This window comes from Notothenia rossii (genome assembly GCF_949606895.1).
Source record: "Notothenia rossii genome assembly, chromosome: 4".
NCBI classification, from domain to species: Eukaryota; Metazoa; Chordata; class Actinopteri; order Perciformes; family Nototheniidae; genus Notothenia; species Notothenia rossii.
The window spans coordinates 81,456,283-81,483,731 of NC_136902.1; the positions used below are offsets into that span (position 1 = coordinate 81,456,283).

Genomic DNA, 27,449 nt, shown 5'->3' on the forward strand with positions numbered 1-27,449 from the left:
AGCGGTACCACTGAAAATGGTTTATTTTAACATGGAACAGGAAAATAAGGTCTGACACATGTTGTGCCGATCTAAAACAAATCAAATAGTAGGCTTAATAGCTTCTACGGACTAAAGAAACTCAAATCTCTCACCAGCAAAATACCTCGTCAGTTAAACGCCATTTTACGTTTCATTACTATACGGTCGATACAGTATTTATTATCATTATAGTATTACTATTTCGGTAATTAGATCAAATATAAATTATATTTGATGCAACTTTAGTTATATTTCCGTGACTTTTCCAAAACTTTGGGAAAAATATTGTTTTCCATAACTTTTCCAGGGCCTGGAATTAGCATTTTGAATTTACATGACTTTTCCAGGGCCTGGAATTAGCATTTTGAATTTACATGACTTTTCCAGGGCCTGGAATTAGCATTTTGAATTCCCATGACTTCTCCAGGTTTTGAATGAGCGTAAGAACCCTGATGTGTCTGTATTTCTAGTAACAGACGAATAATGACACTTACCTGCACTTCTTTCAGCTCATCATCTATTTTTGCCTTTCTCTCTTCGATCTTGGCCACTTCATGAGCCATCTTCCCTTTTATCTTTTCCATTTCTGTCTTCTGGTCACTTGCATTCTGGATGGAAACAAAAAAAGAAATATCTCGTGATGTTTATTACAGCCTTCAAATGTTTCAGAAACAGAAGAATCTCAAACACAGCATACTGTCTTGGTCTTGCTACTCTCTGAGAACACTTGACCCCTTGACCTGGAGATTTGACAACTAAAACTTCTCTGAACAACCTTTTAAAATGTAAATGAGACTCTTTTTCAATACTTCAATTCTGAGATGCGTCAGACATACAGCCCCAGTCCTCCTCCTCCTCCTCCTAAAGATGAAAGATTTGGTTTCACAGTAGGACACATTGTTGAGGATGAAAAGAGAAAGTGGTTGAATCACCTCCATATGATCCCAAGAATCCATATCCACCTCATCACATCGCACCCTCAGCCCAAGCAAATCTCTTTATTGACTGTCTTCTCATCCTTCCAATTCTCCCTGTAGAGTCTTGATCGCTTCTTACGTGCCACATATGTCTCCTATTCGTTGATAGAATCTCATTTGTCTGCCTCTCCCACTGCTTTCTACTTTTTCCCAAGCCTCTATCACCATTCTATCAAGTTTGTTTCCCCTAGTCATTGCTCCGTCTGAGTGTTTCTCCTTTCCCCCTCCCTGCTGTCACCATCTCTACAGGAGGCGTAGTTGCTACAGTCCAAAGGGACAAGTCTATTCGGTAATTATCACTCTGCAAACTGACTCTGCTGACAGTCTCTCCTTTTGTTGTTTCCTCTCTCTCCCCTTTTCTCTCCATCTCACTCCAAAAAGCTAATTCCCCAAAGAGAGGAGACAGAGGGATATCATATCTAATGAACAGGGTTCAGCTTCCCTTTCCCTCCATACATACATCTATCCACCTCAAGACAGAGTCAGCAGGAGGAGATGGAAAGTGTGGATATCAGGAGAGAGAAAAGTCTGGATGAGAAGTCAGAACAAACTAATGCGCAAAAGCCAAACTAAATAAATAGCGTCTTCACAGCAGGGTAGACACCGTGGAGGGAAATACATAAAAAGTTGTTTGCATAATACAATGCAGATGAGGGGAGGACACGTGAAGAAGAGAGGCAAAGATAAGAGGAAGAGGAAAGGGGAAGAGAAGTAAATAGAGAGAAAGAAGGGAAGAGAAGCCAAATTGAGGAGAAAAGAGAAGAGTAGAAAAGAGAAGAGGAGAAAAGAGAAGAGTAGAAAAGAGAAGAGGAGAAAAGAGAAGAAAAGAGAAGAAAAGAGAAGACTAGAAAAGAGAACACTAAAAAATAGAAGAAAAGAAAAGACTAAAAAAGAGAAGACGAAAAAAGAGAAGAGGAGAAAAGAGAAGAGGAGAAAAGAGAAGACAAAAAAATAGAAGAAAAGGAAAGACGAAAAAAGAGAAGAGGAGAAGTTTGGCAGCAAGAAGGCCCGCAGTGAGAGTTCAGATGAGGATAGATATAACTTGGAGGAGACACGAAACCCTGCTGGACCTCGGACCTGTCTGCCACTGAGCGTCAACACACACACACACACACACACACACACACACACACACACACACACACACACACACACACACACACACACACACACACACACACACACACACACACACACACACACACACACACACACACACACACACACACACACACACACACACACACACACACACACACACACACACACACACACACACACACACACACACACACACACACACACACACACACACACACACACACACACACACACACACACACACACACACACACACACACACACACACACACACACACACACCTGCATAGAAGTGGTAATTTCCTGCAGGGCAGAATCTGCCTCCTGTTGTTTAGTCTTCAGCAGAGCACTCTGCTCCGCAGCCCGCCCCTTCAACTCATCCACCAATGACTTAGCTTCGTTCAGCTTCGACACGCCCGCCTGGAGACACAAGTCGAAGAAAGTAAATATTACTTTGATGTTTGAGAAAAACAAACAACCGAGGAAATGTTATACCAAATTCAAAAGGCTCTTAATCCTAAACAGAAACTGCATTTCAGATTAGGAAAAGACATTAACCTAAAAAGCCTTTATTTTGTATGTATATTTTAAGGTTTTGCCCACATGTTGCATATCACAACTAGTTGTTTTTGAAAACTTCTGCAAACCATATATACAAAAATATCTGTGTAATACAAATCATATTTTGACATTGGTATTTTGACAGACACAAAAACTTATATTTGTCTTAGTCTTACAACTAAATTATGTTGTAAAAAAACAAACAATAAAACATTTGGTGTGAGTATTTTTTATCCGTCGTAGTTTTTGGTGCATATGGACATTGTACTGTATCTGACATGATACCTGCAGGTGCTGCTGTCTCGTAGTGAGCTGGCTCTGTTTCCGGCTAAATAACGCAGTGTAAACGTGCAGGAAGGACATGTACTGGCTGGGTGTTGCACCATATTCTCTGCATGACTCATGGACCATCAGGAACAAACGGCACAGGTCTCCCTGAGCAGACCCTGCTGAGTGGAGAATACGGAAGATGGTGAGCACAAACCGGTTTCAATTAAGAAGGCCATTTCACTTCTTTACAAACATACAAAGCCAAAAACAGCTAAGAACAATGGTCACTTTCCTACAGCTTTGTCATGTGAAAAATAATAGAATAGTTGCTTTTCTTGTGGTTCACAAACCTTTCTTGCATTGGTGGAAACATTTACCCTCATATTTTAAGTTATTGATGGAAAAAGCCATTTTTAAATGACAGCACTAAAATTGTAATTGTGATAACTGGAAGATTGTTGAATTACATTACATGTCTTACAACTACATCCACAGCATTACAATGATTCTTAAGGAGATGACAAGGATGAACTATAAAAGTAACTTCAACATAATTATAATGAACTTTGCTCTGTGTACACGCGCTCCCACCTGAGTTGTTCCCCTTTGTGGCCGTTTCCCTTCCATCCTCCTCTCTTCCTCCTCCTTCTGTCCTTGCTAGCAGCAGCTCAGGAATCTGACAACATTAAGGTTTACACACCAGATGAAAAGGTTATATGAAAAGTGTGAATGCATATGCGTTCAAATCTTCTTTATTGGAGAAAAATGTCTGATTTCAGTTAGCACAATTAGGCAAATGTACTTCTTAAGCCCTGTGTTGAAGGGTTAATATCAAATATGAAACCACTTGTCAATCATACAAGTATGCACGGGGCTACAGCAGAGTGAAAGATAGCTCAACAGATTTGAGCTCAAGGCTGCATAAGTCTGTCTTTAAAAGGTTTCAGGCATATGTGTATGTCTCTCTACTTAACTGCTTTAAGAAGCAATTGTTTATTTAAAATATGTCACTGTTGCTGTTGCTCCTTTCTCCTCTTCCTCCTACCTTCTTCATGCTGCTTTCAGACCATCCTTCCATCCACTGGACAGAACACTTGCGGTAGAAAGCTGGGTTGCTCTCACAGTTGATGGTGAAGTTAGAGTTGGAGCAGTCCATGATCAGAACAATGTGGAGGTTTTGCTTGATTCCTAGGGAGGGGTGGTACACAAACAGAAACGCCATGTAAGGGTGACTGTTAGGAAATAAGAACGGTTTAGGAGTTAATCATAGAATGTAGTTTGAGACAAAGCAAATGAGCTGGAAACAGAGATAGTAGGGGCAACTTTTGTGTTGATGAGATTGTCCCGTTCAGCTTATACCTTCTCAGAGAGTTGCTCTAGCGGGTATACTTTGACATTAATAGAGCTACTGATTGTATTCTTTAGCAGCAGCATCAACCTCAACGACACTGCAACATTTGTAGAGTGAAGACTCCACTGCACAGCAAGGAAGACGAGGACATGTGAGCAGAGGACCAGAATGCAACATCTACCACACAGATTGGAACGTTATTTTATTTGTTACATTAAAAAAAAAGAGAAATAAACTGGACCCACTGTGGGAAAAGTAGTTGTACAGTGGTCCGGTGAATCCATCCTGGGAAGCGGCATCTTTGAGAGAGGAAAGGAGAGGCTCCAGCTCTTCAGGGGTGTACAGACCGGGAACTTCACCTGAAGAATAATGCAAACAAACACATAAATATAATCCTGACCTTGAAGTTAATAAAGAAGGAACTTACGGGCAAAAGTCAAATCTATTCTCATAAAAATGGAAGGAAGGGAAACAAACACTTTACACACCTGATGACAACAGGCTGTTCACCATTTCTAAGAAAGCTGGGTGAACAAACTGATAATCCTCCAACAGTAGAACCACCTGTTGGCCCTCCAGACCTGCAAGCTGCATCACCTGCACATACATACAAAGACATTTTACGTTGCATGTACATAGACACATCACAAGCACTCTGATACCAAAGTTCCTGCAGCACCATTTTTGCCAACAAAAAGCTATATAACAAACTACAGGAAAAGGGAAAACCCCCAAAGCATAATATGGCCTAAGGGAAATTAGAAAGCTCATTACAAAAAACTCTAAAGGTATTCGGCATGCGCTGGTTAGTTTGGCATAATGTGAACTAGTTGAGCCGATAAAAAAGGCAATCCACTCTTACCGTCTTGAGATCATTGCTGAAATTCTTGAGAGCGTAACCACGGGAGATCTTGGGCGTGAACAGCGTGAATCCATGCATGTGTGACACCAGGCAGGTGGCTGTGTGGCGACCCACTCCACTCCTGCCCGCCAGAAGCAGAGAGCCCCCGGGTCGGCTCAGGACCCGGTCCACCCTGGACACGAAGTCACACACTTCCCAGAACAGAAGGAGATCCAGCTCCTTATTATCACGGCTGTAGAGCACTACTCCCTAGGGGGAGGAGAGGAGGAGCACACGCAGGTGAGAGAGCTGCACCACAGACACTCAGAAGAAAGAACGAAACACCGACACAGGAACAGAGCCAGCTTAATTCGGCGTAGAGATCAAATCAGAAGCTGAAAAAAAAACATCTTTCATTTACTAAGGTAAAGCTGCAAAACCACAGTGTTAAGGTACATCATTATAAATGTAAGCAAAGTTCTAATTATGCAGAATAGCATATTTTATTTGATATACCATTATTTAAAATATACCTGTATTCACCGCTTGTCTAAAACACTACGTTTTAGTGCCTGTCTCTTTAAGCCCCGCTGAATAAGCTCAATATACTGTGGTTAATCTGGCAGTACAAATGTGCTGAACCTTTGCAAGTAAGTTCAGAAGCTGTGAATTGAGATGGGAGGCATACTGTAAAGAATCTTTATGTGAAGGGGAGCCAAATTACAATGGCTTGTCAATACCCTGTTTTCTGCCCAAGGTTGCCAACAAAGAACGATTGTGTTTTGTTATTTCACTGTTTGTGGGTTGTTAGGCACAGCACTGCAGACAGTGTACCTTTTGTATAACTTGCTTGAGGTCAGCAGAATCCAGGCGTCCCAGTTGTTTACCATGAGGAGGGAGAGACTGGCCTGGAGCCATCACAGCCCCTTCAGAGGCTCCCCATGTCACATAGAAACCATCTGCACCCGGGGGAAATATTACAGATGGTTAGCAACACACCTTGCTACGTGCACATCAAATGACAGACTTCAGAGGATACAGAGGTGAGAGAAAATATGGGAAAAATGTGCACTGTAAAGGAAACTATGAACCAATACCAGTCAAAAACATCTGAACATGAGATAAATGTGTGTCTGAATGTTCAACATGGGCCTTTTTGATTAGGTTTCAAATCTCACAGCTTACACACCAGATGTTTTAGAGAAGCGGGCAGGTGTTTGCTTTGCAGGTGGACTGCACTTCTGGCCATCATTTGGAGGAGACATTTCTTGCAGAGTTTAGGTGCCAGCCTTTAGCTGATGCTCTCTCACTGGCTGGATTTTAATGCAGATGGCTTATGTTTAAAGAAGTGTGAGCAGATGACAGGGACGTTGGGGAAAGTACCGGTACTGCTCTGTCTCTGCAATCAGTGCCAGGTGCTAGAGGGATATTGCGGTTTCATGTCTTTTATTTATTGAGCATCAGGGACCTGTTCTTAAAAGTGTTGCCTCTCTGAGCTGAGCCAGCTTTCTTAACATGGTTGTATTATACTGGCTTCCATTCTTTTTTTGAATGACTAAAACGGGCAAGTCATCCTCTTGCCAGGATTCACCAAGTATTTCTAGTGGTGCTGTGCAGATCATTACGAAGCATAGTATGTATTGGTATTATTATATTCATTAATATGCAAGGAGGGCAGAATCTGCATTTATCTGCAGTCCACTTAGAGTTCTGAGAGGAGCTTCTGCACAGGGAGGACTAGAAAAAGACTTGGATGGCTCTTTATTGGTTGATTCTGGAGAATGAGTTTGTTATTGTTTATGACACACAAGGAGTTGGCATGCAAGCGAAGCGTTGGAGTCTTGCCAGTTGCCTGTGTCTTGCAGCTGCTATAACCAAGGAATCAAATTGGTATGACTTGTAGTGACGCTTTGTTCTTTATCAGTGAGTAAATAAGGAATATGTGCTAAGCCGTAAGCTCTTGAAAACATTTGATCATGTCATGCCTGACATTAGCTAACAGACCATTAGCTGAGGCACTGCCATTAATGCAGAGCTGTCAAAGAACAAAGCCAGTCAAATGTTGCTTTCATTCTTGCATGAATGTTGGCAAGAATTGCATCAAGCACTCAATCTCAAATAGATGTTTTCCTGCTTTCATTTGGCGTTGTTTTGTATATGTGAGATTTCAATGAAAGTGTATGTCGGTGAGATGAGAGGTCTCTCATACCGGTCATGTTGTCGAGAGCGTCAGAGCCCCAGTCTCCACGTACGATGGATGAGAGGATGTTATCAAAGGTGTGAAGGTCTTTAGAGGAAACTAGCCGGTCTCTGAACAGCCTCCTGGCCTCATATGCTACCACCTCCAACACGCTGTCTGTCACATTGGATTGAGCTAAAGAGGAATAGATGTCACAAGCACACACATACTTGAATTAATAACTGACAAAACATTTATTTTTACATACATTTTTTTCTCACCAAATCCTTAAAGGGGACCTATCATGCAAAATGTACTTTTTGATGTCTTTTATACATAAATATGTGTCCCCGGTGTGTCAGGGAACTCACGCAGCGTCAGAAAATGAAACCCTTTCTCTTTTCCTCCGTACCTAAATCTCTAAAAACGGGGCTACAACGGAGCTGATCCAGATGTGTGTCCGATATGACGTAATATCGGAAATGTAGGCTGGCTTTACACCCACGGGCCTATCAGAAACGTTGCTATCAGAAACAATGGCCGACTGTTTTGGACGTAATATGGTCGGTGCTTGTTTACATTAGCATGGCTAACACTCAGAGCTAACCTGTACTGCACAGAGCATGTGTGTGAAGAAGCAGGAAATACAAAGGAACTCACCTTGTGGTATAACCGGCAAGAGAGAAAGCCTTTGAGCTCCACACTGTTTCAGAAATGATCCTTGATAACCCATGATATGGCGTTTCATCACGGCAGTATTTCGTTTAGACAGTAATTGCCGGGTCCCGCATGAGCTCAGCCCCCTCCTTTTTTATTTGTTATCAATTTATTAGATTTTTTAAAAAAGCTTTATACCCCAAATCAGCACTTTTGAAACAGGAAGTGAAATAGAGGGATATGAGGCATGGCTAGAATGGGTGATATTGAGCAAAACACTTCACAGACATGTTTTTGATATATCTGAGACCTGTGCTATTGCCTAAAAATAGCATGATAGGTGACCTTTAATACAAAAGCAAGAGACTTTCTAAGAAACGTACAGATGTATCTGGAGAGATAAATTAACTTCTGTTTCTCACTTTCTCCATTGTTAGGGAATCATTTGCTTAGGTATTCAACCTTTGACACAGTTCATAGTTTTCTCCTTACACTGTCTCTTTTCCCATGGCATAGGTCTAAGGCCTTGGGTATTGCTGCTATCTCTCTTAAGGAGGGGCAGCTTGGGCGCATTGTTGTTGCCAGCTTATGACCGAGCACAAGCCGGCATGAGATAGTTTATTGTTCAGGGACAACGTTAGGTTCCATGGCGCACATTCTTTTCTATGGACGACAGCTAGTTAGATTCAGGGTTCATATTTGTTTAGTCTCCCTGATGAGGAATGCTGATTATTACATTCCGAACTCGTTAAAACCTCAAATTACAGAAAATTTCTTCAGAATTGGTTTGGCAACCGCCGTGACACCTCGTGGCACAGCACATGTCTTGTGAATTCTCCAGCCGAAGCTCCAAATAAACCATCAGTGTTTGGCATCAAAGTTCCTGCTCTCCTCGTGTCCCTCTGAGTCCTGTCTCCATTGCTTCAGAAGTTTCCATCACACCCATAATACATAAGATTACTATTTTGTTGTGTGTCCATATCTGTCACAGTTGTTTACATTTCAAAAAGGGCAGATACAGACACAAGCGCACTGTTTACACTGTGACTCAGGACTCAACATGAGTAAAAGGGCTGTTTTGGGTGAAATCAGGCATGACAAACGCACCTCCCGGGGATTTAATAAATGTACTACATTCCCCAGCGTAGTGCTGCTGCGCTGTAGCTAAAAAAAGGGGAGTGCTACAGGGACAGGCCAAAATGGTGGTCTCATAGGCCACTGGCTTCAACAGTGCCTGTCACATTATATTGAAAGCGTTGAAGAAGAGAACCAGCAGAGACACAGTGACACTCCTGGGTTACCCTGGCTTATTAAATGTTAAAGACCACAAAGTAAAACAAAAATAAACACTTAAAGTTCCAAGTAGCCATACTTAAAATGTTTTATGCTTATAATGTCCTTGCCAAAAAAACATGAGTGAAACAGAACTTAGAAAGATAATAAAGTCGGACCCATTCTGGATTTTAAAAAAAAGTTTTAATTCAAAATATTTATTTAATTAAACACATAACATGTGATAAAAATGATGACCATGAGTGAATCAACTAATTAAATGCTATTTTGTTTAGAAAAAAAATCTATATTTTCTTTGAAGTTTTGTATTATTATTGTTTTGTGTTACTTATGGGCTTACATTTCCCTGATAATGATATATCTGTGATTAGCTTTAATTAGCTGATTAAATCTGCCTTTAAAGGTCCCATGTCATGCTTTTCTGGTTATTACCCGTCCCCTTGTGTGTTATGTAGGTTTTTATGCATGTAAACGGTCTGCAGAGTCACAAAACCTCAAAGTACACCCTGTAGCGAGTAAAACTCTAACTCAGAAAAGACCTCCCCGAAACGCCTCGTTGGAGATAAGTCATTGTCCATTGATTCTTCCGGGTAAGCATGATGGCAAACAAACCCGGAACGAAATGGACCAATCCGCGGAGCCGTTACGTTACTTCCGCGGAGCCGTTACGTTAAGCCCCCGCTGATTGGTCCAAATTGACCAATCCACGGACTTCCTCACACACACACTCAGTGCAAGCAGCTCTGCTGATTTCTCCTCCCTGGCTGCAGGCTGATAACAGACAGTTGGGATTGTGGTGAAATTCTCTCTGCAGACCCATTCTCACAGCGTTTATCAACCTTTTTCTTACTCAATATCAAGACACACTTATTGTTTTTACTTCGGCTGTGACTTTGTGTGTGCTCAGGATGAGTTTGGCTGTGTTTGGCTGTGTATCGCTAAACAAGGAAACAACACCTCCACGGAGCTTAGCGCGATTCGCAACGTCCCAACCAATCAGAGCACACTGTGCTAACAAGGAGGGTGGGGGCTGGAGCTACTGGAGCTACAACGAGCCGTTAAAGGCAGGAAGTGAAATTCAGTGAATACACGTAGTTTACATAATGGAATTATGATCAGTGGAAATGGCCATGACATGGGACCTTTTATGTATCTGGCATCATACATTACCTCATTATAATGTGTGTGGGGAAACACAATAAAGAAAGTAAATGCCAACAAACAATGCCATGAGAGTTGTCAGTGATTTGTTGTTGATCCATTGTGATCAAATGCACACTCACATTTACCACATACATCAACACAGTCATAGAAGTGAGGGTTTTTTTACATACCAAAAAGAAGGTAAGCAGCGAGAGGGGAAAAGAGACAGGCAAAAGCAAGAGTACGTTAGAAAATGATGAGCATAGGAAACGACAAGTTTGTCCGCTGACGTGTTTAATTAAAATAAATGATTGGACTCACTATCACAGCAGGAACACATTGCAGAAGGAGAGAACGAGTGACAGAGGGAGAGATGAAAGGACAGCAAAGGGAGAGGTTGATAAAAGAGGGGGAGAGAGAAGAGTGACAGAGAGGAAGTGAGCAAACAGAGGAGAGATCAAGTGAAGGAAAAGGTGAGAGTTGGAGACAGTAGTTCTAATAGAAAACTGACAACAGACTGAGCCATATGGTGTTGTCCTTTTGATCTGGCAGTTGTGATGCTTTATGTTCCTCAGTGCCAACAAAATGAATCTATGTGAGGACTGGTCGCACAACATGAGCCCGGGACACCGTTCAGGTTCCTATTTGTTTCCTAAGTGAGACCTGGTAATGTCATCAATCTCATTCCCGACAGTAAAAGTGCTTACAAATGAATGTGTGTTTGGTTACCTGCAGTGAGGTCATATCGCAGCAGGCTGAGGACCCACTCTGTGAGGATACAGGGGGTAAACAGGTAGTGGCTGTGGTCATCTACTGTAAACTTGGCTTTCACCTGAAAGTAAGATACACAGGGAGATCCGTTTATAGCTATAGGACAAATCCATTAACAATTGACAATATGCTTAAAATCAAAATCAATTGATTTACCAAAATAAGTTCCATGTGTGTCCGCCTCAGCATCAACAGCATCAAACATGAGTTATCTTACCTCTAAAAGCTCAATCTGTGCCATCCACAGTTTATATTTGGAATAAGCCGTATGGGGCTTCATTCACAGATAGGCTATTGTGTATTACATAAAAGACAGAACTCTCCTCCAGAACTCCACTTTTCAAAACACATGACGTGGGTTAAGGTTGTTAAATAAAAAGTATTTGTAATCCAGTAGTATATTGTAGTTCTGTTGAATCCTCCTTCTCACCAAACCATTATATTGAGTTCCCTTAGCAAGAGAACCCTCAGAGAAAACAAACAAAAGCATCCAATTATAACTTGAAATATCACATAATTAATTGTGTGACATTTGAGAGTCTAATTAAGTGTGCTCCAGAGTAATTTCATGAAGTTCAAAAAAGGAACCTGATATGCTAATGGTTATGCTTTCAACATCTCAGGCGAGACCATGTAGCTGCAAACACAAATGTGAGCACCAAGGAACAACCTGTCCATGTAAATACCTGTTCATAGAGCTGCACCAGAGACCCAGCCAGCTGGTGTGTTTTCCCGGTGCTGGCCCACGATGCCTGGCTGCCCAGGCTGTGCTGGAGAACTGGCTGCAGGTACGCAGAGTAGATAGTCTGCAGCTGCTCCCTGTCTGGATAGCTAAAGGCAGAGGCAAAGAGGCAGAGAAACAGATGGATGTAAGAAATTAAAAGAGAGGGGATTGGGGTAAGAGGGAAACCAACAGTGAATAGATTGAGGTAACATGCTGATGTTACAAAGTGTCCAAAATTAGTTGAGTGCCTGCAGTCAAAAACATGTATATCGCAGGCAGTTCTGCAAAATACAAAGAAATGCTTCGATTGCATTCGAGTTCCACTTACTCTATAGTGCCAATGCGAACTATAGATGAGAAGCGGGAGGTGAGGGAGTGGCTGCCTACAGCTCCCCCTGTTGACATGGAGGCCACCACCTGGATGTTCTCAAGACTAACCCACTCCAGATTCTCATCATAGAATCCTTTATACGTCAAAACCTGGAGGAAAGACAACGAGACAAAGAGAAGATATAGACGAGGAAAGTGGAAGTTAAGAGAAAGTAAGTCAAAAAGACTCTTAAGTTGTCTCCGATTATACATGGAACAACTCTGGACTCAGGTGTCAAAGGTTTTTTTTAACCATATCAAGTATTCTCTGACTTGATGTCTTGTCTATTAGTATTTAGTTTTGAATGTGTGGTCTCTACCTGCTGCAGGAAGGCAGTGAGGTTGCTGGTCCCCCATTTGTCAGGTTTGGGTAGGTTGATGTCTTTTAGGTAGAGCACGAGGTTTTCACAGTCTTTTGGTCTAAAGACTCGGCCTGTGTTCGAGCTGAGCAACATGCAGGTCTGACCGAGCTTCTGCAGCACATGGCGGGATGACGTCTGGGCGCTGCAGTGAACCACCGCCACCTGGGTGGAGCGCAGCCGAGAGAAGGCGTGACGCAGGAGCATGCTGGACAGGAAACCACATAAAAGGTTTAATAAGAATAAAAAACAGGCACTTAGAAGGTGTAGGCCAGAAAGGGTCTGACTTTTGTGACATCACTCGTATGTTTAGAATGGTGTAATCTCTACAGGAGATGATGATAGGGAGATATGAGTAACAGTGCTGTTCTTATCAAGAGAGCCACTTGGAATCTAATCCAACAATGTTTGTCACAGCAGACCCAAAGGCATAGAGAGACATTTGATGAGGGCGCAGACAGAACGATAACATAATTGGAAAGCTAAATATTGTATGTGTGTGTGTGTAAATTAATTAGATGTTCTTTGATCAAAGTAGTATGCCGACAAACCCAGCGCCTCATTGGCACAATGACCTTTCAGAAGAAGTGAGGCGAGGAGAGAGACCAAGAAAAGGAGACTTTGGGTCAGACTCAACTGGAGTGTAAAAGGCAAACTGAGTGACCCTTGTTCTTCAAAGCCCTTGGGAGCGAGGCAATTACATTTGAGGCAACCGCTCTCTGAGAACATATACACAAGCACACACACACACACACACACACACACACACACACACACACACACACACACACACACACACACACACACACACACACACACACACACACACACACACACACACACACACACACACACACACACACACACACACACACACACACACACACACACACACACACACACACACACACACACACACACCCAAGTCTTATCCTGACATGTGAGTGCCTTTTCCACAAAAGGTCAAGCCTTAAAAAAAAGATTTGATTTCAGTGTTGATTGTTTGCTTGTGCTATTTGTACTTTCTATACAATGCACACTGTGATCTTACGAATCCTTTTTAAAGCAGACCAACATGAGGTTTTTAAAGAAGAGTGTCTAATACTATTTAAACTGTTAACATGGACTTCCACTTTATAAATAATATGCAACAACCATGGATGTGTTGTTAATGTGTGAATGTTAGATGAGTTACTCAGCCATCACAATGCTGTGTGAGTTTAATACATTTTCAAATAGTCTTTTCTGTTTTGATCCACATTGTGGGATTAAATGCAATGTTGTGTTTTTACCATGTGTCTCAATATACATAATATTGCCAGTATGTGTGCAAATGCCTGCTCAGTTTATGATGCATGTATGCAAATGTGTGTGCTCTGAGTGTAGTTACCCCTTTCCACAGCCCTCCGGCCCCACCACCATAAAGGGCTGCCTGTGCTGAGTGGTGAGCCACGGGGAGAAGCAGTGCAGACCCCTCTGCATGTCTGGGGTCTCAATAACAGGCAGTGTGTGTGAATGAGAGAGCTGTTCCAGCGAGAGACCGTCGGGACGATGAAATGTATAAGCAGCTAGATGTCCGCTGTCTGAGTCATAGTAGGTATCCAAAGGTCTTTTGGTGTCTGGTGGGCTTTCCCTGGCCCAGCTCAGCAACTATAGAAGTACAAAGAAACAAGGGCCACAATTAAGCTTTTTTGAGCAGTGGCATAAGAGAAAATTCCACCAGGTGCATATCCTGTATTTCTATTTGAATAATGACTCATCACTTTAGTTGTATGTAAGTTATAGCTCAGAGACAAGATTTTAAGTTTGAGACATGATAACATTTCAATACTCAAAGTAAACTGTTGTTATAGTCACATTCAGCCCATACAAAACACACAGGGGTCCTCACCTCTTTGGCCAGCTCCTGTCTTGTTTTGAAGTTCAGGTTCCCTCCCAAACCCCTGAGAAGACCAACGATAAACTGACCTCTCTCGGACACAGCATTAAGGTGTGACAGGCCATTGAACACTGTACCCACCAGACTAGTCTCCACCACAAAGTCATTCTAAAGGAGAGTAGAGAAGGACAGACACAAGTTGGTTTCAAATTCAACTAAAAAAACTAAATAGGGTAAAACATTTAGTTTAGTTTCTGATTACTAAAGTCTGCTGAGTTTTGTGATTTCATTTCACTCAGGACACACAATGTCCTTATAATGATCAATGGTCAGTATACATGGAGGCCTATCTTTTAGGGCCACCAAAATGTCCACTTTTGATATACACATAAATCATTGCTACACAGCAAAACTGTGTCAGCATTGTTTGTTTGAGTCAGTGTTAAGATGCAGTACAGAGTAAATGTTACCTGTTTGAGGACCCAGTCCAGGGCCCGTTGGAAGTAGTCTCCCAGCCAGCTTTCTAGATTACTGCGACAATCCTCTGGCTGTCCCTTCAACCACGACTTCACCAAGGCCCCTACATCAATGTCCTCATCACTGGAGTGGAGAAGAGTCAATGTAAAAAACAACATGGAGAAGAGCTAGATGGCAAACCTGGAATTTGTAGATGCACAGTCCAACCAACCTGAGAAAGATCATTCCCATGCGGGAGATGGTGGCTGGTGAGGCGCAGCTAAGGTCGTGAGTCTCAAACAGGAAGTTAACATTGGGTCCAAACTGGATGCGTTCTCCACTAGGCATGGTCAGCAGCCGATTATCATCAAGCACAGAGTTGAGACTCTCAATCCACTCTGGGTCGATGTCGCCGTCGCACACAATCCATGAGCTGACCCCTAGAAAACACAAAAGCACATATACATATCTCTAACTCTAGATACATACAGTACATGAATCTCAGTACAGACAGTGAAGAGTACAAGAAACACACACACCTAAATGTTTACCTCATGCAGTCCTTGTAGAGTTTACTGGTTCACCGTGACTTTTTTATTTAATATAGACTTTATTGCAGTTATCTAAAGTCTGGGTTAGCAACACAGATGATAAGTAACCTATTAGCGCTAATGGAGCGATGTCTTACCCTGTGGTTCTCTGACGACACTCCTGGCACTGTGTGTGAGGACGCCATCAGCCCATTCTCTGGTGTCCATGTCTATATGACCCAGCAGCTGTTGTCTGGGCATAGCTTTAGGATTCATTGTGTACTGCTTCACCTACAAAAACACAGCATTAAAGCATTAAAGATGGCACACAAGATAGGGACAATACTGACCTATAAACTTTTGAATAAATGCTTTAAATAATCGTTTATATGAAAAATAATAATGGATATTGTGTTAGTCTTACAACATGTACATTTATAGCATTTTTGCAATTGTCATTTTAAATGTACAGCATGTATCAGTGAATGAACAACAGTGTAGGCGGTTTCCCTGTTACTCACCACTTTGCCTGTCTTGCTGAGAGCGGCCCTGAGCATCCTCCAGAGCGTAGACTTCCCCGCTCCACTTGGCCCAACGATGACTACACCCATGCGTTGTCTCAGCTGTTCATTCAGCTCCAATGCCTTCTTCAGCTACACAGAGATGGAAAAACAGTCAGTAATTCCTCTAGGGTTTTCCATCATCCTTCTAACAAACTATTCAACTGTCTCAAGTGAATACTTTTTGAGAGGAAAAAAAGTGTTTCCCAATAACTGGTCAGAGTTCATGAAAATCAGGTGTATAATTGGCTAGTGCTTGGATGTCTTCACACACACACACACACACACACCTGGCCGGGAATAAGTTCGAGCCGTGCCTCCTTGTAGACTTGGTCCAGTGCTTGCATTAGACTCTGGTCCTCCACATCGGTGAAATGAACCCCCGAGAAGACATCTCTGACCAGAGCATCAAACCGGGAGCTATCCGAAAACGTCAGCTTGGACATGGTGTTCAGTCTCAACGCCTGCACCACCAGACCGCTCTCCTGAACTGCATGTACATGAAAAAGATGTTTGTACCATTCCAATGTGAAATATGAGAGTCATGACAAAATACTAAAATACTAATATATGAAATAGTTTTATACTGATGCACAAATAGAGGCAATGCTTGATAAAGAACCACAAAAAGCAAAAGGTTAAATGATAATGAACTTGTCCAGTCATTATTCTTTTGCTCTCTCAGCCTGTTACAAAAGTGCTCATTACCAAAGGCTGTCATGATTGAAGAGTTTGTCGATACTTTTGTCCTCTGCTCCAAAGTTGCTGGCCTTTTATCCGTAGCAGAGAGAAACACTTGGCCAAGCTACACACACAGGCGAACACAAGAAAACCTCGGGGACTCATCTAACAGACAGAAAGTGCATGTACTGTGTGTGTGTGCCTGTGTGTGTTGGAGAGATAAAGGGCTGCTGATGAGACAGAAGGATCTAAAAGAGAAAGAGAGGGGGGGATAGGTTGAAGAAAAAGGCAGAGGCCGGGGCGGAGTGCCGCAGTGGGCTATGCGTTGATCATCAGCTCAAGGTGGCGTTGTGGAACTCCAGTTCGAAACCCGCCTCCGCAGCCACTGCGTCAGGCCGTTGTGTCCTTGGGCAAGACACTTCACCCGAATTTGCTCCTGTGGGTACTGTCCACAGTACACGACCGTTACATGTGTGCAATGTGTATTTGTAAAGTGCTTTGAGCTCTGGAAAAGAGAGAGCTAAGAGGTCAGAAGGAGGCGGAAGGAGGTGGAGAAAGAGAGCCTGAAGAGGTAAACAACAGAACTCTGGCAAGGTGTTTGGAAAGGAGAAGGACAAAGGGACAGGCAAGTGAAAAGCCCAAGGGAATAAACGTTTTAAGGGGGGGGGGGCATTTGGAGTAAATGTCAGTTAATGGCTTGCCTGAATTAGAGGGTTTAGAAGACAAGGACAGCGGCAGGTGTACTGTGCTGGGCCATAAATCCTATCCGTGTTGAAATACACTCTTCATCTGAAACTGACTTTAAGAGATATCCACAAATGACGACACAGATTATGAAAACATGTTGTATTGTAAGGCGGTGAAGGACAGGATAAGAGTCTCAAAACAGATGAATTTTCACTTCTACCTCATCCTTAAATCCTTTTCATCAGGTTACGAGCTTTCTTTTGTTCAGGTCAAGCTTTCTACGAGTGCAGGGGACACATTGTAGAGACACTTTCATCCAATATACAAAAGCATATTTTGGAAATTTGGTTAAAAGTAAATGGTATTGGAACACTTTACTTTAACTAATACAGTGTAGGGACATTACAGGCAATGTAAACATATCACAGTACAATCAGTTTGGCTGTTCTGTTATATAATGAATATGTGAATATGAGAATCATCACATAAGGGATAATGTTTGTTCTTTTCCCCATAATGACCGCCTCGCTGCACATTATCCCGCTTCTTACACGGCCACATTCTCAACAAAGTATCGACATGACTCCCAATATTAATTGAAATGCTTTGTATACATTTAGAAAATGTTTTTATTTATTTTATATTCAACTAAGCCATGTAATAAATGTAGATATTAAACGTTGATATGGTAATACACTTTGGCTGTCTGCTATAAATAATATAACATGACAGTCTAAAACGTCTATTTTGGTTTTGTGGTACATACATTCCTGAGAAGGCTGTCACTACCCAATTGAATCAGGACGGAAACATAACTGTAATGCCATAAATCCTTTACAAAATGTAATTTGGCAGAAGCCTCTGAAAAAATCAAACAACACAAAATGTTTTGATGGAAAAATGAAGACACTGTACCTTTGGAGGAAGTAAGCTTTTTCTTATGTAGTGGCAGAATCTCTCAAGTAAAGCTTAAAGGTATAAGAGATCAATTAGTTCTTCATTTGGCTGGAATGAGATCCTGCCTTATATTTTACTCAATAAATCCTGTTACTGCAAAGAAAGTGACTCGAGGTCAGGGCCAAAAAAGGCACTCTCTTTTTCCTTACTTTGCTGCCACTCTCCACTATTGGAAAAGCCTCACAGAAAACTTGTAGCTCAAAATAAAAAAATAGCCAGAGGGCGGTCTTACTCTTGTCCTTGTCCTGACTCCTCCTCTGTTGCTGCAGGAGACTGCCACAGGCCTTCAGCACCGTCTTCAGAGCACGGAGACCCCAGTCGTAGTGCTGCTGGGGAGTCAACAGCTCCCTGGACACACACAAAAAGGCACATTTTCCCACATAATCACACACTCTGAATTGTTTGTAGTAGGGATGGGAGCGATTAATCGAATATTCGAAATTATTCAGGTATTCGAATGTGAGTTATGAATATTTTTATTAAATTTTTTTTTTTTTGGGACTGATGCCTAAGTTGATTACATATTATCAAATTGAATAATTCAATGTATACGACAGTGCCATAGCTAAATGTGTTGTTGTCAAAATCCATCAGGTCTAGCTAGTTCTAGCTAATAATATGGCTGCTGCCCCTCCCTACACGCAGATCACGCAGACTCAAACTTTATCTTAGGCCCAAATGTGGCGCAAATGCGCTCCGCAGCCGTTGCGTGCTACCCCGACCCCTGTCAACACTCGCGACACATGAGTGGCCAGTCTAAACAACAATAAGCGCTGCTTGGCAACCGTGATTGGCGGCAAAGTACATAGACATTTTGACTGGAGAGATTTAGTTTTGCCGGTATTCAACATATTTTAACAGTCATAGTCCGGTCATTATTTACACTCTAGTCCTACACAACAGACATGGCGTCAAAAAGGAGTAATGTGTGGAAATATTTCGACCAGGTTAGTGAGTGCGGTGTAGAGGTCAAACTATGCCAAATTAAACTTATATATACATGCTATACCTTGCTATACCCGCAACCTCCGTTCCAGCTGAGGGTCTTCTCTACAGCTGGGCTGATTGTGAATCGCCTCCGCACATGAAAGCTGTAGGCCTATAGCTGTCAAACTGTGATCACCAGTTCAATACATTTGACAAATTCGACTTTGTTTCTACACTTATTTGAACATGTACTGTATGTATTTATTTCCAAAAATTGTTGAAAAAACATGGTGACCCAGCAAAATAAAGTCCCGCCCCTGCCTGCATGGTTGGATTCCCCCGCAAGAGTAGGAGCGGCTGAAGATTCTGCTCTCCCCGACGAGAGCCTGCTCTGCTAGCGGTAGCTCGCGATCGACGTGTTGGAGATCCCTGAACTAAAGTATCAAGTCACCTCAAGTATGAAGGCTCAATCTCAAGTCAAGTCCCGAGTCAATGGTGTTCAAGTCCGAGTCAAGTCGCAAGTGTTTTGTGATTTTGTCAAGTCGAGTCCAAAGTCATCAAATTGGTGACTCGAGTCCAAGTCATGTGACTCGAGTCCACACCTCTGCCATCTACATAATCATTCATCTGTGGAGGCGTGTGGCGCAGTGGATAGAGCCTTGGTGTTGGGATCAGGGGAGCACAGGTTCAAACCCCACTGCAGTCAGCATGTCGTTGTGTCCCTGAAACACTTCACCCCAAATTGCTCCTGTGGGGATTGTCCACAGTATTGAGTATGTAAGTCTCTTTGGATAAAAGCATCTAACAAGTAACACAATGTAATCTGTTGATATATATTTCTTGTCTATTTATGAAAAAGAATATCCCAACATCATCCAACCTCAACCTCAAATTAAACCAAAAAAAGAGCAACAATTTCTACCTTGCCAGGTTGAAGATAGCAACCAGTTTGCGTCCCAGCACTTCTCCGCTTTTGAAGCCCTCGGAGTAGAGGATGACCTCAGCGATGAGCTCATTGTCTGGCCGGCTCATGGCCACGGGCCTGAACAGTTGCTTCAGGTTGTCTGGAAGCTTCTGTCTGCCTCCATAGCCTTTTCCTGCCGGGTTTAATGTGATAAACACCCCAGAATTTGGGTCCAATTCCACCTGAAGGATGAAGAGAAGGAGAACACGTTATTCACATTGTTGTTTATTTAACAGCAACATGGTGATAGCTTCATTGATTGCTTCATGATAAATGACGTGACCATCTTGGCTCATAAAGACAGATAGTGTGCGTGAGAGATAGTAAGTCATTTTTTAGCATCTGAAATATTTGTCTGAATCTGTTCTTATTTTCTGACCTCCTTCCCGAGCAGTTCACATGAGTTCTTGTGATGTTTGAGGGAGTCTTGAATGGCCTGAATCTGCATGGAAACTGCAGACAACACTGCCTCCTCTAAGCGGTTGAATTCGTCAAAGCAGCCCCACGCTCCACACTTCACCAAGCCCACGAAGATCCGACCCATTGACTTCACGTCGATGCCCTGAAACACAGATGAATGTAAAACTGGAGAAGGCACCTTCTCATGGGTTCTCAATTACCAGTCTTATTGGTGTGTTATTAAAAAGGAAATACATTTAGATATGTATGACATTTATAGCATACTTTTGTAATTTAGGCTGAAATGTTAACCCTGTATATATTCTCTACAAACTCTTCTTACCTCATCACAGTTGAACACCAGCACTTGGCGTCCGAACAGCCCCCCCAGGGCTTTAACCGACTCCGTTTTGCCCGTGCCAGCAGGCCCATAGGGGTTCCCCCCAAGTCCCATCATCATGGCCTGAGTCAGAGTCAGGTAGCACTTATCAGTCAGCGGGGTGTGCACCAGCTTGGCCGCATTCCCCTGGGAGACACGAGAGGTAGGGTGGAGAAGAAAGTGAGCATTACAGAGAGAAATCAAGTGACACAAAAAACACAGTGAGATAGAAATGACGATATGGTGAGTGAGGGAAGAGTGGGAAGGGATAAAAGAAGGGGGGCAGAATTCAGTGGAGGAGAAAGGCAAACAGACAGATGATGGATTGAAAAAGGAAGGAATTATAAAACAAATGATAACAGGCAGAGAATGAAAATGCGGGAGACTGTGAGTCTTGCTTGTGTTATCTTGAAGATTCTGCAGAGGGGGAATAAAGCAAGGTATCTTCAGTGCTCTTCATCTCTGCATAAACAGTGCCCCCTAAAGGTGAAAGATAGGAAGTGGAGCTTTATATCTGTAACCAAACATATTTTGTGAAACCCTGAACGGGACACACTGTTCTTTAATTGATAGTGGTAACCAATCACTGTTTAAACAAGATTTTTAGATGACTACATTAATGATTCAAGAACTTTATATGTATTAACATCAATGTATAACTATGGATTGGGTTAGGTAACGCGTGAATGGGTACACTGACACGAGTATGATACAGTTTGTACAGTTGGCAGTATGTCTTTTCAGAGTTTATGCTTTAGCGCTCCTTATATGTATTTGACGAGGAATTGCAGTAAGAATATTTAAATGATGCGGACAGTATTTGTTTATAGCGGGTTTCACAGAAGGCTGAAATGTGTATCGTGAATGTGAATCAGAGAATTAGCAAGTCAATCTGAAATCAAATTGATCAATTAGTCAATTTAATTATAGAGGCTTCCTGCTTTCCTCTCTTTCAAGACATTGCAGATTGAATTCTAATGAAGCTGATTTCTACTCATTAAAGTAACAGCTAACTGATCAAAAGTTAAGTCTCAAAAAAGCTTAACTGCAGCCCGGGAAACATCAAGTTGTGTCCATTTGGTGAAATACAGAGAGTGTATACAGGTGTATGTACATGCCAACGAACCTGGTATTCATATGTGTAGCTGAATTGTGCGTCCACCATATGGATAAGGCAGCCTTTGTCTGTTCCCATGTAGAAGCGGAGCTGCTTCTTCCAGGCCCAGGCATCAGCGCTGGTCACCCCTGCCTGGTTCAGTTGCTTCACCACACTGATGTTGTGAATAATATCCAGAATCAACGCCTTCAGCTTCAACTGCAGGACACTGGACTCTGTACAGGAAGACGTGTCAGAATACCAGGATGGTGGAATTGGTAAAAAAAAAAAAAAATAACCAACTTCATTTTAAATGCTGTGGATAGATGGATGGAGTTCATTGTAAGCTGACAGAGTGGCAGTAGCTTTTATGTTATCGTAAAATCAGCGTCTCAACAGTTGTAAGGGAAGCTGTTTCAGGTCGTAATGCAGAACAGTTACTATTGGTGAGGACAACAGGACTTGTCTCTATAAACTAACGTACATTTTATCAGACATTAATTCAGCCAAACTGATCATCTGGAAAGTCAATATTACAAACTGGATAAACCGCCAAAAGAAGGAATATAGGGGCGTCCCATTCAAAGAGAGCATCCCAACCGTGGCCCTTTCCTGCATATCGTCTCTTCTCTCTACCCCCCCCCCCCCTCCCCCTCCGCTATTGGTCAATATGTCCTTTCTCTCCAATAAAGGCAAAACCCAAAAAATGTATCTTGAAGAAAATGGTGATTGGTACTCTGAACCATTAAATTCCGTCTGTACATTTAAAAATAGAATAATGTTACAGCTGATAAATAAATGTAAAAGAAAAGTAGAAAATAATTAAAAACAAAAGAATATTAGATAAAGTTTGTTTTGGATATCTTTATGCTCATCCTAACTCAATATGTTTATTTATGCATACAAATATGCAAAAGTCAAAATGACAATATCAAATCAAGTGAATTGTGTTCTACTGCCAGTAGGAGTATTTTATATGCAAGATTTAGGGCTTGGATCTTTGAATCATAAATCTTCACTGTGCTTTTTCACGTACAGCTCTGAAGTTGGGATTGCATACCGTAAATTACACGGGACAGATGTACTAGGTAGGCGCTTTGAATGCTTTGTATGTTCGGTAGAATTGCTTCAGTGAGGTCAGCCCAGGAAGCATTCAAATCCCTTGCCAAATGAAAACCATCTTGTCTTGTCTGTGTGCCAAAGGGAAGTTCATTCGCACTCCCCACCATGGTTTATGGCCCATTCATGTAGATTGGGTAATTAGATTATCCTTCTTGCCATTACTTTAGCCACTTTAATCAATACTGCCACTCCAAAGCCTCTTCAGCCTACCTGGTTGTTTTAGGAAGTCAGTCATTTGAAGAGATGTTATCATGAAAGTGAGCTTTATTTCAAGCGTGGAGGGTTGAATGCAAGACAGACGGAACACAAACCATTTTATCGACAAATATTCTAACCTTCATCCCCGCGCACTGCTGAAATACTTTATAATTATGTCAGAAAAGTTAAAAAAATCGAACTAACCGATGAGAGAAATGTGCTACCAGTCACACACGGTGCGAGTGAAACAAGCACTGTTATCATTGATACGTTTTCATGACACAGAAATGTGGAATTTGGTAGCAATGTACCGTGAAATGATGCCACTACCAGAGTTATGGAAGAGCTTTTCATCTCATGCATGAATAAGAAACCTTGATTTTAATTTAAAAAGTCCTTTTTACAAATTCAAGTTCAGAAAAAAAACCTCTGCTGTCATGTTTAATGTAGCTTTATATCCAGCCCTGAGACATTAAATGAGCCTGCCAGCGGCTGCATCTGCCCCTCTGCAGCCTCTCCAGACTCACTGGCTATCAACAGATTCACACAAGAGCATGATCCTTCAGCCCTAAGTAACGACCCAAGATGCTGATCAGAGCTAAATCATTACTAACACAAGAGGGAGTCTGATAGTGGAACAAAAGGCAAGTGGGAAGTCACAAGTGTTTATAGAGATTGGCAATTTGGGGAGATTAGTATCAACAGGAATGTGATTAGCAAATAAATATAGAAAATATAAAAGGGGGTTGAAGAACAGAACAATACCCTGAACATTATTTAGCATGTCTGAGTTTGTATTTTTATCACAGATGTTTAAACATCTTGATTTTGAATGACTTCTTAAATTATGGACATTCAAGAATATGGTAAGAGGGTTTGCACTAGAACAAAACAAAAATGAACACGCAAAGCTTATAAAATTCAGAACCTAGCGTGTGTAGATATTTAACCCACACCGAGTTTACACATACAAACAATTTTCTTCATACCATCAATGTCATCATTAACTTTATATATTCCATATGTATGAAATGCATCAAGGTAAATGTATTTATTTTATTCAATAGAGGTCAGACACCTCCTATCAATCGGTCACATAGCCCTTGTATATTTTCTTCTGATGTTGCTATAGCTTACATGTAAGCATACAATATAGCCTACTTAGGGTGCATTAAGATGTCTAAAGATGAGTAAAAACAAACACGAGGTTTCTCTCTGGTTGTTAATAAAAGCAGTCAATCCCTGCAAGTCACTTGGAAAGCTACAGTTAATGTCTTGCAAGTCAATACATTGAAGTGACCCCTGTCTTAGAACCAGGACACACATACACTCACCAATGCATACACACAAGCAGAGACAGTAGTACCTGAATTAGCTTGATCATCAGAGCTGGTGTCCACCGTAGTGTAGTGTTCTAATTTGGCACTGAGCTCCAGCTCCAGCTGCTGCAAATTCTGCTCTTTTAGAGCTCTTTCCACATCTTCAGTGAATTGAATTTGCTCAGCCAGACACAGAATCTAAACCAAAAAAAAAGATGTTTCAGACACTTGACACTGATATGATGCTTTAAAGGACAGTTCAGCTATTTAACATCTTGGGTCACATATTACTGACACTGTGCCTCTCATCTTGAATAAAGTATTGGGGTTAGCAGCAGTGATTGGCCTCTGTGTCTGCCCTCACCTGTGTGTGTGTTGGTGAGAAAGTGTGTGTGTGTGTGTGTGTGTGTGTGTGTGTGTGTGTGTGTGTGTGTGTGTGTGTGTGTGTGTGTGTGTGTGTGTGTGTGTGTGTGTGTACCTGTGACGGGTAGCGTGAGGGGTCCACGTTCCCTTTCCTCCCTGCTGACAGACATTCATACAGCAGGTGCTTCAGAGTCTCCTTCATTTCCACAGACAGCTCACTTAGCCACATCTAAGAAGGAGTTCAAAGAAAACAACCACAAACAATAATTTCATTAAAACATGAATACAGTATGCTCGATTTCCAAGAAACATAAACATGCAAAGCTGAAGAGTCTGCAACCTATTATCTATCTCCTACCTACAACACAGAACATCAATTCACATAGACTTTACCTCCACGAGGCTGGAGATGCGTACTAGGTTTCTGAGAGGCACGGTTTCTCCTTCCAAAGAACACATGGCCACAATGTGCTGACACTGCTCATCAAACACAACACTGTGGATGCCTGCGAGGATAACACACACACCAATTATCTTCACTGTCAGGACATGCTATGATACAAGCAATACAAGGGGGAGAGACGAGCAGAGGAAAGGAAAACCGAAAAGAGGAGGAAATAATGAAGAAGGACAAAACAAAACAGATGTGACCTGCAAAGAGTTTCTTGAGGTGTGACTGGATTACAGTTGGGTTGGTTGCCTGACCGAGAATCTCTAACAGATCATCATCTCCTATGAAATAGAACCGTGGGAAGGCAGAGCGCTTCTCCTGCGAAAAACACGATAAAAAGAGTTGTGATTCCTGCCGTCTTTGCATGAAAAAATGTGTGTGTGTGTGTGTGTGTGTGTGTGTGTGTGTGTGCGTGCGTGCGTGCGTGCGTGCGTGCGTGCGTGTGTGCGTACCTCCAGGAACTCATTGAGTGACTTCTGGCAGCGCTGCAGCTGATCCAGTATGGTGACCAGAGAGTTTCTGATGCCAGCCCTTGAGCTCAAAGAAACAACTCTGTTGTCCCTCTGGATGTCAGACATGATAGACCTGTAACACATATGGAGGCAGTTTTGTTATTGGATCTGCATGAAACACCTGTCATACAATTTCCATTGGTTGATTTGTTCCAGGAAAAAAATTAATTATCCAATTGTTATACTGAATATCAGCTATAATAATCAGAAAATACAATTAAATAAATTAAAAACATGTACTCTCGAGCAGTATAGGATATGGAATGAAAAAAAGCTTACATTTGAGGATGTGTATATTCATATACTGTATATATATATACACATAGGACAGTCCCGAATACCTTTTTTTGGGCTCCGGATATAGCAATCAGCAGCGAATATTCGAATATTCGGCCCGCGCGGGGGGGCGGAATATATATCGCATTGTGTGTGTTACTTTCGTTGCACTTGTATATGTTTTAAGTGTAATTTGGCTTGGCTTCCTATTTTGTATGAACATGCTTTTATTTTGAAGGAGAGTTAGCGCAGTTGACAGGAAGTTGTTGTTGCTATGGAAACAACGTGACTGAGATTAACGGAGAAAAGTCATATCTACATATAAAGACGCGAAAGTAAACGATAACGTTTATGGTTAAGTGTTAGCACCCCCCGAAGAGGCACAAGCTCATACTTTGATATTGGAAATTTCAATAATTTCAATTTGAAAAAAAAACGGGGGAAAAACAAAACGAATATCCGAATAACGAAATTGAAACCCGAACAGTAGTCCAACGAACGAATATTCGGATATTCGGGTACAGCCCTAATACATAGGATAGATAATGCTTCATTTCAGAACTTCTGGGTGTGGGCAGTGTGCTTGATATTCATTGGTAAAAATGTGAGGTCTTCATTTGACCTGTCTTTTTAGAAAGACACACAGTACCTGAAGTCTTCATCAACACGTTTGAAGCGCGCCTCCTCCCGGGGCAATGCCCCTCGCCCAAAGATGGGCTCCAGATAAACCCAGCGCCTCTGGATGGCATTCAGACTCAGCAGGTACTCGTCTAAGTCTGAGAGCCGGACCTCCCACAGACTGACCTGGACACACACACAGTTAATACAGGAGCAGTGGTTATTGCTGCAGCTTCATTAAGGATTTGTAAACCTTTAAACACGGGTTAACAACAACACTTTTTGCAAACGTAATACAAAGTGCTTGAAGCTTATAAAGTATTCATAGATTTTATTGAGCTGACCTTGTCTTGGAAGCTGCGGTAGTAGGGGGAGTCTTTCAGAGACTGCAGCAGGCAGCGGTTATCTCCCACCTGGATGGGCACAGAGCGGTGATAAAGCCAGGGTTTGCTAATCCC

The 27,449-nt window shown here is 42.0% G+C and overlaps 1 protein-coding gene across 6 annotated transcripts in view; it reads right to left on the reverse strand.

The window, feature by feature from the left end:
- The window catches only part of dync2h1 (dynein cytoplasmic 2 heavy chain 1), a 111,552-nt gene that overhangs the window by 64,690 nt on the left and 19,413 nt on the right, over positions 1-27,449 (reverse strand). For 4 of the 6 annotated variants that reach the window (XM_079678419.1, XM_079678416.1, XM_079678420.1 and 1 more), the window contains 33 exons: positions 27,336-27,404; positions 27,023-27,177; positions 26,038-26,170; positions 25,786-25,903; positions 25,528-25,640; positions 25,250-25,363; positions 24,819-24,969; positions 22,163-22,368; positions 21,001-21,183; positions 20,638-20,820; positions 20,217-20,440; positions 18,600-18,715; positions 16,333-16,532; positions 16,004-16,135; positions 15,641-15,773; positions 15,185-15,392; positions 14,967-15,096; positions 14,509-14,664; positions 14,008-14,267; positions 12,579-12,825; positions 12,218-12,369; positions 11,852-11,996; positions 11,124-11,226; positions 7,332-7,496; positions 5,957-6,081; positions 5,144-5,392; positions 4,770-4,878; positions 4,527-4,640; positions 3,976-4,118; positions 3,522-3,606; positions 2,946-3,109; positions 2,382-2,519; positions 516-629 (listed from right to left, as the gene is read on the reverse strand). In XM_079678419.1, coding sequence (XP_079534545.1) covers positions 516-629; positions 2,382-2,519; positions 2,946-3,109; positions 3,522-3,606; positions 3,976-4,118; positions 4,527-4,640; positions 4,770-4,878; positions 5,144-5,392; positions 5,957-6,081; positions 7,332-7,496; positions 11,124-11,226; positions 11,852-11,996; positions 12,218-12,369; positions 12,579-12,825; positions 14,008-14,267; positions 14,509-14,664; positions 14,967-15,096; positions 15,185-15,392; positions 15,641-15,773; positions 16,004-16,135; positions 16,333-16,532; positions 18,600-18,715; positions 20,217-20,440; positions 20,638-20,820; positions 21,001-21,183; positions 22,163-22,368; positions 24,819-24,969; positions 25,250-25,363; positions 25,528-25,640; positions 25,786-25,903; positions 26,038-26,170; positions 27,023-27,177; positions 27,336-27,404 — 5,037 coding nt within the window. The remainder of the gene's footprint in view (positions 1-515; positions 630-2,381; positions 2,520-2,945; positions 3,110-3,521; positions 3,607-3,975; positions 4,119-4,526; positions 4,641-4,769; positions 4,879-5,143; positions 5,393-5,956; positions 6,082-7,331; positions 7,497-11,123; positions 11,227-11,851; positions 11,997-12,217; positions 12,370-12,578; positions 12,826-14,007; positions 14,268-14,508; positions 14,665-14,966; positions 15,097-15,184; positions 15,393-15,640; positions 15,774-16,003; positions 16,136-16,332; positions 16,533-18,599; positions 18,716-20,216; positions 20,441-20,637; positions 20,821-21,000; positions 21,184-22,162; positions 22,369-24,818; positions 24,970-25,249; positions 25,364-25,527; positions 25,641-25,785; positions 25,904-26,037; positions 26,171-27,022; positions 27,178-27,335; positions 27,405-27,449) is intronic. The other 2 variants (XM_079678418.1, XM_079678417.1) reach the window with 2 other exon arrangements.